This window comes from Caretta caretta, chromosome 1, assembly GCF_965140235.1.
Source record: "Caretta caretta isolate rCarCar2 chromosome 1, rCarCar1.hap1, whole genome shotgun sequence".
Lineage (NCBI taxonomy): Eukaryota > Metazoa > Chordata > Testudines > Cheloniidae > Caretta > Caretta caretta.
Genome location: NC_134206.1, coordinates 152,242,215 through 152,259,301, shown reverse-complemented (window position 1 = coordinate 152,259,301; position 17,087 = coordinate 152,242,215). Strand labels below are relative to the sequence as shown.

Genomic DNA, 17,087 nt, shown 5'->3' with positions numbered 1-17,087 from the left:
TGGAGTCATCACTGAGTTTGGAGATTTTTTTAAGCCACCTAACTCCTCACAACATTTCTGTATCAGCACTTAATAGTCACAAACCTACATTAGAGATAGGAATGGATTAGAAAAATAATCTGAATTGATTTTAGATAATTTGTGAATGCAAAAATTCAAAGTCAGATCTATTTTTGGAATTAAAGATTATTGTAAGATTATTAAATTACTTTGACAGAGAAACATTGTCAGAATGATTGACTATTTTGACCCAGTATAACTATGCTGTACGATCATCCTAAAACTCAGACTTCTCCACCCTCTGGATTATAAAATAATAGCTGTTAGCTATTTATAGCTAAACATAGCTTTTGCAATATATGGATAACCATACGACATACTCAAAATAGTCCAGAAAACTTGTTCTCAGGTAAAGATGAATCAACACAGTCGTGGAAATATAAATGAGGGGGGGAAATTAAAAATGAAATGGCATCAGTACTTTAAGATAATCTGTTATGTTATTAATATTTTAAAATTACAACAGCTATTGCAAAAGCATCAAGAAGCCCCAGTCGGGAACAGGGTCTCATTGTTTTAGGTACTAAACAAGGATAATATAGGAAAATATGCCTCCTGTCCTAGAGAGCTTTTCCACTCCCTCTATCTTATGAAGTAGCACAGGTATTATGCATAGTTAATATAGACCAAATGTAAAATACAGATAAAGTTATGTAAACCTCATCTCTTTGTTTCAGACAAATAAGGTTAGCGAACATCAATTATATTCTGTGCTTGGAGAAAACAAAATCCTCTAATAATAATAATAATAAAGGTATCTACATGTTACATAAAAAAGTCCTGGGCTCAGTATAAAATATGAAGTGATATTTTTAATATACATAACACTTCACATAAATTACATCACTCTACACATTCTTAAACCTAGCACTAAAAAAACTAAACACACAAGCAAGAGACTTAGGGTTTTATTTAGGCAATGTATTAAAAGTGCAAAAAAAGCTATCTTTTCAAAGGTAAACTCTACACTTGGACATTTATCTTATTAGCACAATACAATTCCACCATTCTCACAAGGGAATAGTTTTATGACCACATGCATCAGTAACTAACAATACAACAATCATTTCTGTCCTCAGGAAAAAGTCTATCATTCACATACATACAACAAGCTAGGGTTCCCTCTAAATATAATCTCTGAAAATCTAGTTAAGACTAGCTTACAAAATAAGGAGATTCTTGGACAGCTGGGGGGAGGGTGTTAAAAAAACCACAGATGTATCAAAGAGGCAACTACTAGCTTAGTCCACATTTTTAGGCAATAGGGTTATACACACCCCTTCCCCCAATATTTAATATAATCCAGAAGTGTTTTTTTTTAAAATCATGTTCATTCCTTTGCCTTTTCAACACTGCAAAATTTGACACGTTCCCAAAATTCCAAGATTTCAACATCTTAATTAGGTCTGTAAAGCATCTGTATTTCATAAGATGTGGTCCAATGTCATCTAAGTAAAGCCATATAGCATGGATTTCAAATGAGGGGAATAAATCTTAACATACCAAATGCATTTTTTAAAATTAAAGTTACTTGAAAAAAAAAAATCACATCTATACCACAGTAAAATGCAGACCCCATACAAAACAATTCTGTTGAAATCTCTGGAGATTCTGGAAGGCATTGTCAGTGGGACACTTGGGAAAGCGGAAGAGCATTACTGTAGGAAAGTGATAGGTTAGCTGGGTGGATCATATCTGGAACAAAGCTGATGAGGAAGTAGACAGGGACTGCAAAGGGATAGCTGAACAAAGAGCCTCATTCTTGGCACACAATACCTTTTCTGACAAAAGTGCTGGTTTCAGAAAAGGTTTCTCCTCCCCCAACTCCTTCTCTTTGTTTTATGTTCCTTAGTCAGAAAGCTATTATCTTTAAAAAGCAAGTTAATAAGCATGAATACTTAAAGTACTATGCTGAAAGCAGATTATGAAAATGGCAAGGTAGAGCTCCATGTTTACTGCAATCCAGTGACTCCCACTTCATGCATGCTCAGTTAACAAAATTCTTCTTAACTTCACTACCGAAACCAACCTGGGCTCTGAAAGTCAAGCTGGGTTCTTTCCTTCCTTACACAGCACCACTAGGAATAAAATTTCAGCTGGCCAAATAACGCCTTTAGGAGACTTGTATACTTCCCCCGTGCCCTCAATCTGTTTCAGGGGGGCATGGATCAGTATTCACATCACATTCCCAGTCAGTACCTGGCGCAGGCCAAGGAAGCTGATGATCCAACCAGCACGTTATGCATATGCTAAGAAGAATCTGGTTCAGATACAACTGACTAGAACTTTAGCTGGAACTAAGTCAATCATTCACTAGGAAGACCATCGTTGTTATTATTTATTTGTATTAGAACCCAGCTTTGTCTCTGATCATTCTGCTGCCTAAGCAGTAAAGTGGTAAAAGCTTATTTTGGCACTAGAGACAGGAAGTCTGACTCTGAAACCACAGAGCAGATGTGTTGAGTAAGCTGCCGCCATTTTTAGGTAACCACTTTGCAGAACACAGCAGCACTTTAGGTGAATATAAGTTAGGTTTTTTGGAGTTATTTATTTTAAAATGTTAGATGCTGTAGAAACAGATTACAAAGTCATATATGCTTTCCAGTATAAGGATATAGAGTTAATAGATCTTATTGCCACTTATAAGCATGTTAATAGTTTTCAAGTATATTTTCATCTCTAAGATGTGCCTGCCACAGGAGCTGTTTTTGTGGCGCTCCAGAATGCTGGGAAGCCAGTATATCTCCTGTTTATTCCCTCAAATGGAGAAGCAGCAGCAAAGCTAGTTCCTCTTCATCCTCCCCAGAGAGGCAGGCAGTTGGCTTGGAGTGCAGGAGGATGAGGATATCTATGGGGTTTCCGTCCAACTGGAGGTGTGTGTGGAGAGCTTCAGCTAACTTAAGAGTTTAAGCTGCTTTAAGGACATATGGTGATTTATTATCTGTTTTAGACTATGGACACTAAATTATCTTAAAGCTTAAAAAGAGTCTGTCAAGGTTCCTTCCCCACTCTGAACTCTAGGGTACAGATGTGGGGACCTGCATGAAAGGCCCCTTAAGCTTATTCTTACCAGTTTAGGTTAAAAACTTCCCCAAGGTACAAACTTTGCCTTGTCCTTGAACCCTATGCTGCCACCACCAAGTGTTTTAAACAAAGAACAGGGAAAGAGCAAACTTGGAGACGTCTTCCCCCAAAATATCCCCCCAAGCCCAACACCCCCTTTCCTGGGGAAGGCTTGATAAGAATCCTCACCAATTTGTACAGGTGAACACAGATCCAAACCCTTGGATCTTAAGAACAATGAAAAAAATCAATCCGGTTCTTAAAAAGAAGAATTTTAATTAAAGAAAAGGTAAAAGAATCACCTCTGTAAAATCAGGATGGTAAATACCTTACAGGGTAATCAGATTCAAAACAGAGAATCCCTCTAGGCAAAACCTTACGTTACAAAAGACACAAAAACAGGAATATACATTCTCTCCAGCACAGCTTATTTTACCAGCCATTAAACAAAAGAAAATCTAATGCATTTTCTAGCTAGATTACTTATAGATTACTTACTAACTTTACAGAAGTTGTAAGGCAGCAAAGTTTTTTTTAGGTAGCCTACGTCTCAGAGGGAAACGTCCATGTTTTTCCTTGGAGGTTTCCTTTCCAAAAACCATAGTGAGCAGGCTTGAACATCCTTAGTGCTAAGCTCCAAGAAGATTTCATCTCAACAAGATACAAGTTTAAGATTATGGGCTTCACACAGGGTGAAGTTATTTGGGCTTGTTAGGTAAGAGGTCTGACTAGATCATCATAATAGTCCTTTCTGGCCTTAAATCTATTAATTGAGGTTTGTTATAGGGAGGATTTTACCAAAAATTTTAGAAACATCTGACCCCGTTGCTGATGAGTTTCTTGCTATTCACCTCTAGAATAGTGATACAGAAGGATTGTACGTTGCAGAAATTGAAAAGTCTTTAGATCTGCTTTTGTTTCACAAGACAGCAATGCTTTAATATCCAAGTAGAGACAAGGATCACTAATCAAGAAAGAAAAAAAATTAAAAATACCACAAACTAGTTCTCATGCAGCACTTTTCATCGCTAGATCTCAAAGCAAAAGAAGGTAAGTATTATTGTCCTCATTTTACTGATAGGGAAATGGTGGCACAGAGGGGTGGAATGACTTGCTCAAGTCAGAAGATCACTTCAATTGGAGGAAAATGCCTCCCTGTTTTTGGCTTTTCGCATCTAAGTGATATTTTTAGAGCCCAAGCGTTCTCGTGAATTGCTAGAAAAGCAGGAGAAATAAAAACAAAATATTTGTAGACTTGATACAGCTAAGAAAAAAGTTAAAAGAATAGTTTAAAAGCCGGAAAACATTAGTAATTGCTACTTGCAACACAAGCCCATCTTAAGAAATTTTCTTTTAATACACGAAATAATTTAATTGGTGTGATTTAGAAAGGATACATTCAGCAACCATTTGTTCTCAATCACTGCAGCATTCATGGCTCTGAAACACTAGGATTACTTTCACACTCCTAAAAGGATAGCAAATGTTATGCTAGTTAGGCCACAGAATCAGATAACTGTGATGGAAAAGACCAATTTAAGATACTTCTGCCAATGCAAGCTTGTTCTGTGCAATTCCTATTGCCTAGAAAAGGATAATTTTAAGTGTCTCAAGGGATGGGAACTGCATAATTCATAGATAAAGTTGTGTCTTAGATTGGATGTTTGACTAGTCCAAAAATAATTGGTCAATTCACTAGTCAAATATAGTCAAATATTTTAAAGCACTAATTTATTCGCACAATAACAATGCTAACATAAAAGAGTAAGACGTCATGGTCTCCAATAGGCTTAGTCTTAAACAGACACTTATGCCCAATTACAAAAATCAGGTTACTTAGCAATTATTTTAACTCAGAAAAATGGAAACACCAATGAAATGAAGTTCTAAAAATGAAAGAATTATCTTTTTTAGTAATGTTAGGTTAGCACTGAAATGTGAATGTTAAAGTTACAAAAGAAAAAAATAAAATTAAACAGAAATAAAACAAGCCCATAGCAATTATAAAAGAAAAAAAAAGTCATTTCTGAATGTACTTATGCTAGGCAGGCAGCAAGCCAACTCATCAACCAGCTTAATGGCTGTGCATCTTTTCTCTTTGTTTTGGGGGAGGAGGTTCAATGACTGTGAAGCTTCCTCCCCCTCCCCAACTCCCCTCTGAGTTAATTTCTAAATGTTTGTCTAGTCAGTGTAGACTGTAAACTCTTCAGGACAGGGACCATGTCTTAAACTTGTTTAGTGTCTTATGAAAACTGCCAAGTATATTGATGGCCTGGTATACAAAGACAGACAGTTTATTCTAGAAGATTCCAGCCAACCAAGATGCTCAGCTTTCAATTAGTTCAATTTTTTCCCCAACAGGTTGCATTAGCATGCAGTAAAATGAGCGATCAAGACATTTAAGTAGGCTTGCTAACAGATGGCACCATAATGCATCAAAAAGGTAGGCTGGGGTCAAACAGGCAATCAACTGACATTATTTGACTGGTCAACCAACTGGCTTGTCCAGCCTACTTGTGACCAATTGGTAGATTTAAATTAAAAGTATCTGAAAGAATGAGGATCTAATACTTCACTATCAATAAAACGGTCACTCACAGAGCAGGCCCCCTGTACATTAAATTGATGCTGACACAATGAGCTGTTGACTCTCTATGTCAATGTTAAAACCATTAATAAAGTAGTGCTGAGAACTTCCATCTTAAGGCGCTACTGTATTTTGGCAGCATACCAGCTACAAACCACTGCCAGTCAATGCTTTGACTTTTATAAAGGCAAAATCATAAGATCCCAATCAGAAAAGCATTCTGTATTCAATACCTGGAGTACGTGAACAAAATGATAGTGTGAGTAAGCACTTCAGTCATTTGTTTTTTTTAAAAATTTTCCTCAATCTGCGACTATAGAAGAACTATATATTGAAGTTCAACATACTGTATTATACATAGATCTCTGTTGTCTCTTAGATATTTACACAGTGTTAATGATTAGTCTGAAAGCTAATATGAAAGGCCACATTTGATACTGAGAAATACTATTTTGGGTAGATGCTTTCAATCACTGATTATATAGAACTCAGCCATGCAGCTAACATTGCTTTCTGCAAAACTTAAAGAATTTAAATGTTCAACGTTTTCCACAATTAAAGATTTTAAATTCTTGGGAACGTAGCAATTCAGCTGCATGCGACAAAATTTCAATCAAAATACCTGAAATTAACGGAAATAAAATGAATTACAATGCTGCAATCATGCCATGACATTGTGCATTATTCTGTAATTATGTCTCAAAATGTCCTTGAGCCTAAGAATTTTTAAGCCACACAAAGCTTTGATGTTTCTACAGGCCAGAGGTGTTGATAATCGATTATGCCTAAAATGGCCTGAGCAGTCTCATTCATAGATCAACTTTAAGTTTTGTCTGTACTTGCTTTTTCCTCCTAGTTACCAGAAAACATTTTCAGCATATCATAATGTAAACAGTCTCTTCTGTTCATTTATAACCCCATATAAGAGATCCTACTTCTTCCCATCAAAGTAGGAACTGTAAATTGCTTTATCAGTATAGATTGCCACCACGCAACTCCAGGACAAAGTAACCATTCGCTGCATGGAACAGGCTTTCTTCAGTTCAATAAGACGGGCTCAATCAGCTTTTTAAGTCAAAAGGCAAGACAGAACACGAAAAGCAATCATACATTACTCTCTCTAGGAAGCAGTCTCACGGCGTTACACATTACACCATAGAGCTGCTTCAATATATGCTTTCAAGCCCACTTATATTTATGCCAGACTTGTTTATGATTAATAGAAAAACTCCACAAATTCCACTTTATCACCACAGACCTTACACTTCTTCTCTTATCTAGCTCCATAAGTTTTACAAGACATAAAGGAGTCTGTACAAACCAGACTCAGCACAGATAATCCATACCTAGTAGACTGCAGATTTTGCAAGTCTCAGCAGGACATACACCTTGTTTTTCCTGACATACAGAGAATAGGGATTGCAACGGTTTAACTACAAATGAATTTCCACAATAAAGCTTAGCATGAGTACAAACCATTTTGGGGAATACAGTTCATAGTTTTTCAACCTCTGAAGACAAAACATTTGAGAATATAGGATATACCCTACTTGTTTACTATTAACTACTTGTCCACACTACTGCTTAAGTTGATGTAACTTACATCACTCAAGGGTAAGAAAAAGCCTGAGTGATGCAGGTTACATTGACCTAAGCACTGTCTACACCAGCAGTAAGTTGGCAGGAGATACTCTCCTGCTGACATAGCTTCTGCCTCTCGTTGAAGTGGAGTAATTATGCTGATGGAGAGCGCTCTCTCGTCGGCATAGCACATCTTCATCAGATGTGCTACAGCAGCGCCAATGAAGTGTGGTAGTGTAGACTAGCCCTTAGTTGCACACCATACCTTATCCAGTCAAACACATTGTTAGAGGAAAAAGTAATTTACATTTCTGGTTAATAAATCTGTTTGCAAGAGCCAATTTCACAATCCTTATTACAATTTCATCCCTTTTACGGGAAAACTGCAGCATCAGCATTATATACAACTAGAGCTTCACAAGCATTAGTTTTCCACTTCATCTTTGGTATAGCCATAAAGCATTATGGGACTCGGGATCAGTTTGGTCAATACTGAGAAGATAACCTGACATTCCTCCCTCTCAAAATCTGGCCCAGACACAAGAGGTCCCGGAAGCACTGAAGGAAATTCCTACCTGTTTTACCACTAAAATGAAACCAGAGCAACTAGGAGTTGAAGTGCTTTTAATCAGACTGTATAAAACTGAATTATAAAGGTGTTTTTAACACACACACACACACAAAAAAGAGAGTTAGAAAGAATTATTTTTGTTAAAGACGCAACCTCCTGCCCCTTCATTTAGTGGCTAAATAAGAAAATTCCCATTCTAGTCCTACATTTTTCCAAGGAGACCACCAGGAATGGTATCTTTAAGATAAAATAAGTAGCTAGAAAAATGTGCAGAAAAAGCTAAAACACAGTTAGGATTCCTTTATAAACTGCACAGAGAAAAGGTGATGAGAAAAGGTGATGAGGAACTAAGGCCTCTAATACCGGGCTGTACGATTTCCTGCAAATGCATACGACAGAAGGATAACTTTTTAAAATATGGGCCAGAAAACTAAATAGTGGTTGTTATCCACTCCACTATAAAATGTCAACTTCTTTGTTAACCTTATATTCTATCCCAAAAAATTCTTCCCACTTTCATCCACTTCTATAGGGAACTCAAGGGATGTATCTTTCCTACCTTGATGTATTCCGAAAATACTGTACTTCAAACATTATAGTAGCCAACATACCATGGTCAGAGACTGTGCACACTTTTTATTTGTTGCATGCAGCTTATATTAAGATTCTGGGCCAACTGCTTTGTAAGTGACAGCTGCAAGTCATACTCCCTTCTAACAGGTTTTAATCAAAGATGTCATCTAAATCATAGAAATGTAGGCTGGAAGGGACCTCCAGGTGGGTGTCTGTATGCCCTGAACAGTAACAGTCATTCTGGCATATACCAGACCTCTATTTACAGACTTTCACCCTGATCCTGCAAAGAATTATGCATAAGCAGCTCCTGCTCCGGCACAGAACCTCATTCAAATTAATGGGGCTCTGCCCATGTGCAAGGCACTGCAGGATCAGGGCCTTACTCTTTCAAGGTTTTACATAGGTGGTGCTTAACAAGTACTCTGTTGGTGTGCAGCTGCTAGTTTCAGGAAAGCTACTTCAATTCTGCTTGTTTTTAGAATAAGTTTGTCTTTACTGGGTACTCTGCATTTCAGCTGCTCTCTCTCATGGCTTTAAATGCATGATTTAAATAAGATGTTTGTGGCATGCACACTCATTCTCTTCCCCTCCATAGGAGGATGTTCAATATCCTGAAGAGTGTGGAGCAGCTTACTAGTTTTGTCACAATGCATTTAGTAAAAATGAATAAGCTAAGAAATTTAGTGCAATGTAGGAAAGCTGGAGGCCACTAAGCACACACTTAAGCTTGCATTAAGTAATTCAATTATTAAAAAAAAAAAAAACACAACAAAAAACCCAACTTACTGTCTTCTCATCGTTTTCAAAAGCTTCTCTTGCTTCCTCATAGGTACAGATTTCTTCGTTGCACTCACGCTCTATGTTCCCTTGCTTTATCTCTTCCAAAAATCCATTGGCTCTTGGGTATCTTTTCAACACAGAGTTGGCTTTGTTTTCTGTAAGGAACACTGAAAAGATGAAGAGAACACAAAGATCACCTCTAAAAATATTGTATGGATACATTCCCAAAAGTTCAGAATAAAACTGCCCAAAAGAAAATAATTTGTTGTCTGGAGAGAGATTTTTCAAAGCATTCTCTTTACTTAAAAAATTGTATTTTTTTATATATATATATATATATATATATATATATATATATATATATATGCTTCTCCAAGTGTTACTGGCTATTAAAAATACTTTTGCATAGACTTCTGAGCATTATAGGTATTATGCCAAAGATTGTTTAAGTGCAACCACAGGCCCTCACTCAGCACAGCATCCCTATTCAGAACACTTAAGCTCCTGTTTAACTTAAACTCTGAAGTCAATGGGACTTAAGCACATGTATAAGCACCATCCTGATTAAAGATGAACTTAAGAACCCACTTAAATGCTTCCTTTCAGGGCTACAGGGAGAAAATGGTACATGGCTGTGAACTCCCCCTCCAAAAAGTACTTATGACTACGTGGGGGCATCATATCTGAAATTCTCACAGGCATTATAAATAATACGTTTCTGCATAATACCTAGTGAGAATCACACTCCAGAATGGCTGATCAAATTGAAGGTCTACACATTCTCTTATACAACATTGAACTTCGCAAGCTACCATGGCATTAAAGAAACTCCAACCGTACCTATAACATTTAAGTTACATTTTAGTTTGTTCAACTTGAGCACCGTACTTCTTTCCTAGTAAATCTTTAGGTTCTGGGGTAGCAAAAATGTGTGTAATTTCCTTTTAAAATAATTCAATATGTGAATATTAAACCCCAGGATACCAAAAAGACAGCATGAAATCGCACGTGAATCAAATATTTACACACAAAAATAAACCAGTTAGATGCAAGATAGGAATTTACATATGCAAATGCACAATTAGCAAGCAATCTCAGTAACCATGTGCACAAGTTAAAATAAATTGGACATGAGATCCTGACTGAGAATCAGGTCCTCAAGGCGATTTTAAGCACAAATGCAAGATCCAGCTTTTTCTGCTGACATTCCCTACTGTTTTACACCACATGCTAACAGCAAAACAGAGTTTACAAAAACCATTATCCCGCTGAAGTGTGTGACACTGCAAGATTCACTTTTCTATCACTCCAAAAAACAATAGTGTGGAAAACCAGAGAACAGGAAAGAAAAGACAGTCATTCATTAGGAATTTGACAAATGAAAATAAATGTTGCTTCCTAAATTCCAGAAGGATCAAGATTTCTTAAAAGTTCAACTTACAGTCATTGGAAAAAGTTTACAGGGTCTTTATTGGAGTTCAAAATCCTTAAACATTTCTATCATGATTTTTTATCTTTCAGCTAGGGCTGTTGATTAATCACAATTAACTCATGTGATTAAAAAAATTAATCACGATTAATCGCAGTTTTAATCACACTGTTAAACAATAGAATACCAATTGAAATGTATTGAGTATTTTTGGATGTTTTTCTACATTTTCAAATATATTGATTTCAATTACAACACAGAATACAAAGGGTACAGTGTTCACTTTATTATTTTTTATTACCAATATGTGCACTGTAAAAATGAAAAGAAATAGTATCTTTCAATTCACTTATACAAGTACTGTAGTGCAATCTCTTTATTGTGAAAATGCAACTTAAAAATGTAGGGTTGTTGGTTTTTTTGGTATATAACTGCAACTCAATAACAAAATAATGTAAAACTTTAGAACAACAAGTCCACTCATGTCTATGCTGATGACACTCATTAAAAAAAAAAAAGCATTAATTAAATTTGTGACTGAACTCCTTGGGAGAGAATTGTATGTCTCCTGCTCTGTGTTTTACCAGCATTCTGCCATATATTTTGTGTTATGGCTCTCTCGGATGACGACGCAGCACATGTTCATTTTAAGAACACTTTCACTGCAGATTTGACAAAATGCAAAGAAGGTACCAATGTGAGATTTCAAAAGATAGCTACAGCACTCGACACAAGATTTAAGATTCTGAAATGCCTTCCAAAATCAGAGGGATGAGGTATGGAGCATTCTTTCAGAAGTCTTAAAAGAGCAACACTCTGATGTGGAAACTACAGAACCCGAACCACCAAAAAAGAAAATCAACCTTCTGTTGGTGGCATAGGACTCAGATGATGAAAATGAAGGTGCATCAGTCCTCACTGCTTTGGATTGTTATAAAGCAGAAAAATCATCATCAGCATGGACTAGGGTGACCAGACAGCAAGTGTGAAAAATTGGGACAGGGGTGGGAGGTAATAGGAGCCTTTATAAGAAAAAGGCCCAAAAATAGGGACATCTGGTCACCCTAGGATGGACGCAGGTCCTCTGGAATGGTGGGCGAAGCATGAAGAGACGTATGAATCTTTACTGCAGCTGGCATGGAAATATCTTGCAATGCCGACTACAACAGTGCCATGTGAATGCCTGTTATCACTTTCAGGTGACATTGTAAACAGAAGCAGGCAGCATTATCTCCTGCAAATGTAAACAAAGTTGTTTGTTTGAGTGATTGGCTGAACAAGAAGTAGGACTGAATGGACTTGTTGGCTTTCTAAAGTTTTACATTATTTTATTTTTGAGTGCAGGTTTTTTTTTAACATAATTCTACATTTGTAAGTTTAATTTTCATGATAAAGAGATCGCACTACAGTACTTATATTAGGTGAATTGAAAAATACTATTTATTTTGTTTTTTACAGTGCAAATATTTGTAATAAAAAATAAACTGAACACTGTACCCTTTGTATTGTGTTGTAATTGAAATCAATATATTTGAAAATGTAGAAAACATCCAAAAATATTTAAATAAATGGTATTCTATTATTGTTTAATAGTGCAATTAGTTGCGATACATATGCACATTAATTGCAATTAATTATTTTAATCACTTGACAGCCTTGAAAGGCACTGTGTTTAAATAGTTTACCTATCTTAGCCATTCTTTTGGGTGCCCAATTTAAGATATCTTAAAAGACCATTTTGTAGAGTCTGAGTGCTCTGCGTATCAAGTCCATTTACAGAAGTCCAACTTTAACACCCCAAACTGATGCACTTAAAAATCAGTCTCTTGAAAATTTTGGGTCCATCAGAATGGTTACAGTATTAAACCAAGACTATGGAAAAAACAAACTGTTTTCTTCATTTGTATTGTTTGCTCCCCATTTTGGTATTCCATAAAAAAATGTTAGCTGTAGAAGATAATGAAGAAAAACAAACAAGAGGTAAATGGACACAGCCAACTAGTTTTCAACTTGTTTTTGGGTTCATAATAGAACAAGAGTCTAGGGGTTGGGAAGAGAGAAGTTAATGCTAGAAATCACTAAAACAAATATTTAAGTAAACAAACTCAGTCTGGAATGTATTATATCAAAAGTGTGTATTACCATCCAATAGGTCAACTACACTTAGTATAGTGAGCACATATTTAACTTTAATGGAACTTTCCAAATCCAGATTCCTAGGTAGAAGAACAACTTGCGTATTCAACTTTGGAGAAAGAAGGGAACAAAATAGGTGTCCCATACCCCCCGCTATCTCTCACTTATGTAGCCCAGTTCCTGGCTGAAGTCCCATGATGTGGAAGCTTGATCCGGTCTGTCAGAAAATGGGCACTGCCAGCTCTGAAGGGGATCAGCACCAGCTAGAGCGAATCTGCCATCCCTTGCCTGCTCCTCCAAAACGGAAATCCAGACCCTAGTAAAGCTGGAGTGTTGTTGGAGAAAGAGTGAGAAAGAAATCAGGGGCTACGTAAGTCAGTAAGGAAGGAACAGGAGCCAGCTGTCCCCTATTTATAAAGGAAGGCAGGACAGAAGAGAGAAAGGACTGGAAGTGAAGCTGCTGAGTGGGTGCTAAGCAAGACACAGGAAAGGTAACTACTCTAAAGGGAGATGAAGCATGAAGACAATTTATTTGAAGGGACAGATTCCTGTTCCCGTCCTCCCTCATCTCCCTGAAGCGGTGCTATATTTAACCATTTAAAAAAAAATTTCACAGAATACAGGTGGAGTAAATATAACCTACACTATGTGAGCGTGAATCTGTCTCATCTTCTAAGTGGCTAGTCCACGTAAGAGTTTAATAGCACACTACTTCTATCTGCTAATGGAGACACTATTTCCGATCCAGTGGTAGAAGCTTATGCTCATACAGTTATAGGTTCCCAATAAAAACCCCGCTGATGGCCTGAGCAAGTGGTGATTATGCAAACATCTGAAGAGGAGGTAAATTCTGGTTGTTGATTATACAACACATTTTAGTGCCTGTAATCCGGTGTATCAATTACAGAATTCTCGGATTCTGTTTACTGACATACATGCTAGATGTCTCAAATCGTTCATTTACTCCTGTGGGAACTGTGAACCACTGCGCAATGGAGAATTTTGCAGAAATTAATGTTATGCCTGCAGAATTTCCTTTCCCCCACAGAAATGGGCTGCAGTGCTGCTGGCTGCCACTAGGGGATGCTGGACCCAGCAGAGCCCAGCTTGCACACAGAAGACACTGCCGGGGGAAGGAGAGGGAGATAGAAGGTTCCTGGCAGCTGCAGTTCCCTGCATGCCCTGAGAAAAGGGACAGTGGTGCACATGAAACCACACAGGCCTGGGACCCAGCATCAGGTTGTTTTTTCCCCTCTGGATCCCTGGTCTCTGGAGGGGAGAGGGGCTGCGGGTATCTGGGCAAGGGGGGACCCCACGGCTGGGCTGGGGGTTGGTGGGAGAGGGTGTGTGTATCTGGGCCAGGGGGCCTGCAGCTAGGCTCTGGGGGTGCAGGTATTTTCCATGAAATACTAATCTATTGATTAGGCCTAGGTTTTTAAGTAGTGGTTTAAATATTTCAGAATGAGCAACTTTCACTTAACTTGTAGCATAAAATGTATCACTTCTGTTTCAAGTGCACCAACAAGAACAGAGATATTAAAATAATTCAATATTCAAAAATGTTGGATTTATGTCTACTTGTAACATGTAGCTTAATTAAAATATTTTGGTTTCTCTTCCCTCCCATATCACAAGAACCTGTATTTTAGTGATGTAGAAAAGCCCATTAAGAAGCATAAACCAGATGCTTTGTTGGCATGGTAGATATGTAATGATCAGTCCGGCTCACATATTGTCACAGACCATGGCAGGTGTGATAGAATGAAGCAGAACTAGTCTGATGCAATACAGTCACTCATGTGTTTATTAAAGTCACACGGTTCTGTGATACTTCAAATCCCTACTTAGAGATCAATATAAACATAGAAAACACCACAAAAAAAAAAAGTGTTCTTGTCAAACCAATCTCGATGAAAGTTTATTTTTCTCCTGGAGATAGTGATAACTGAGAATCAGTCACCACCCCAAGGCTTGTACAAAGAGATAATGGCACTGTATTCTGGGACCAACTTGCCATATTAGTAGTCTGTGGCCACTGTCATAAACATACAGCTGCATACTAGTGCAAACATACTAGTTTGCAGATAATCTTTTGTGAGATGCCCCAGATATCTTAAGTGACAATGCCGCTGAATTCATTACTATTATTATTGCAGAGCTCAAGATAAAGAAAGAACTGTACACTCTAAGCATCACTGTCCAGCAAGTCCAGGATCTCCAACATGAAAAAAGGGGAGATAATTATGTTTGTAGCAGCATGGATGCATAAAACCAAATATTTTTAACATGAGTGTCAGTCACTGCTCTTTTGGCATCAAGTTAACTGAATTTGGCAGTCTGTAGCTACCATTCAATCAAAATAATTACCATAAGCTGTACTCTGGTTTACACAAAAATATGGCACTAATATCTCTACCACCAGAAGTCCTGGGAGAGATGCAGTATGAAGGCAACTTGTTTGCTATTCCAGCATCAACAGGTAATTGCAGTCTTGTAAACAACCATATCCTTGCCATGAAGCCTGTGAACACTAGTCATCTAGAAGTATCTCTCTTTTCTAAATAGTTAGAATTATCCCTCCAAGAAAAAAAAAAAGCAGCGAATTCTCTCTAGCATCAGGGTCTCATCAAGAACAAATAGAGAGGAAAAGGGAAATTAAATTAAATTGAAACGGTTGGTAGTAATGTAGGAAACAGTGTATCTGTATGCATTTTACTTGTAGACAGAGGACAAGGAAAATTAAAGTTAAATTCCTGGTGTTACTCAGAATATCCACAAAAATGAATAAGTGTTATTAAATAAATACATCTATTTTGTTTGAAAAAAAGTGTTACTATTAAAACATTAGCGGGGTTTCATGTAAGCAGCTACAAAAACATTTTGAAGTCAGTTATTAATTCCCACTGCTATTATTAAATATATATATTTGTAATAAGAGCTCACTCTATAATACTACTGACTTTATTGTCAGTTTTATTTGTGGTTTTTCGACTGCCATGGAAATTAGTGTAATGCCATAAATTTGGCATTATGAATTTTACTCCTATAGTCTTAAGTGAAAGTGGGCTGGGAAACAAATATCAAGAAACTGGCAAATGTGACATTCATGCATCATGAAAACCTGGACAGTAAGCAGGATTTGCTTTATGCCCTATTTGAAAGCTTCCCTGCAAGTTAAGACCATAGAGCAAGCTCTAAAAGGTCACTACACATGCTAAAAGAATGAAGTTGCACCATAACCAGCATCAACATTCCATGAGTCACATAGCCCAAATTATATCAGTCCAATTTCAGCCCAGACAGATGGCATTACTTTCACCTCCTCACCACTCTGTATGTCTGTGCAGACTTGTTAACAGCAGTAGCACTCTCTGCACAGCATGCTAGGAAATAGTAACTGGAAATACTGATCCCAGTGAAAGGCAGAAACGAGTAGGCATCCAGTTGAGTTCCTAGTGGACTTGAGATGTTTTCATTATTTGCCATATGTTGGAACATTTTTAAATAATGCATATTTTTTACTTTTAATTGTATCAGCTTTCACTACTGTATGGTTTCTGGGTTCTGCTCATTATGGAAGTCCCTGTTGTAAATTACAAGGTTGTATACATCTAATAATCTCCACTGAAATGGACACTAACAAAAATCTGTCAGGCAGATGGAATTTTTCTAGATCCTCACAAAGCTATGTTTATAAACAAAAACAAGTCCATTTCTTTAATACCTGCTTCTTAAGATTTCTTAAGGCCTAATACCCACATACCCCCACATCTGCGAATGGTGGAAAGGCAGAACCTCTGATTCAAAAGCAGAATCGATGAGTGTAACATAGATGTGGGGAGAGAGTAACTGCTTTTTTTCTTGCTTTGCAGTTTTTTTTATGGTCATCTGGAGAGCTGCATTCATATCCCCGGAGAGACCCCCACACTCCCAGCCTTTAAACTTTTATACACATGTTTTACATGTGGACTATGATAGGGAAGTAGGGTGCCACAGGAGTGGAGCTGTAAGAGAGGGAGTTTTGAGTGAAGGCATGGGGATGATCAGGGATAATGAGCTGGAGGATGTAGGGTTGTGTGTGTGGGAGGAGGGGAACAAAGTTGGGTTTCAGAGTTGAGGGAAAAAACTCCTCTAGCCATAAGAAGTTCATCAGAATACAGACCCTATCCCCTACACTTCTCTTCCTCTAGCCCACTGCACTCAAGAAGCCAAAGCAGCAGTAACACTGGAATTCTTCAAGACAAGGTCCCTTTGCACAGAGGAACTGAACTCCCCCTCATCTCCTCTCTGAGCAATCACCTATT

The 17,087-nt window shown here is 37.4% G+C and overlaps 1 protein-coding gene across 13 annotated transcripts in view; it reads right to left on the bottom strand.

The window, feature by feature from the left end:
- Window positions 1–17,087, bottom strand: part of PRRG1 (proline rich and Gla domain 1) — a 98,168-nt gene that overhangs the window by 58,127 nt on the left and 22,954 nt on the right. For all 13 annotated transcript variants that reach the window (XM_075132169.1, XM_075132147.1, XM_075132156.1 and 10 more), the window contains one exon: window positions 9,225–9,385. In XM_075132169.1, the coding sequence (XP_074988270.1) occupies window positions 9,225–9,385 (161 nt within the window). The remainder of the gene's footprint in view (window positions 1–9,224; window positions 9,386–17,087) is intronic.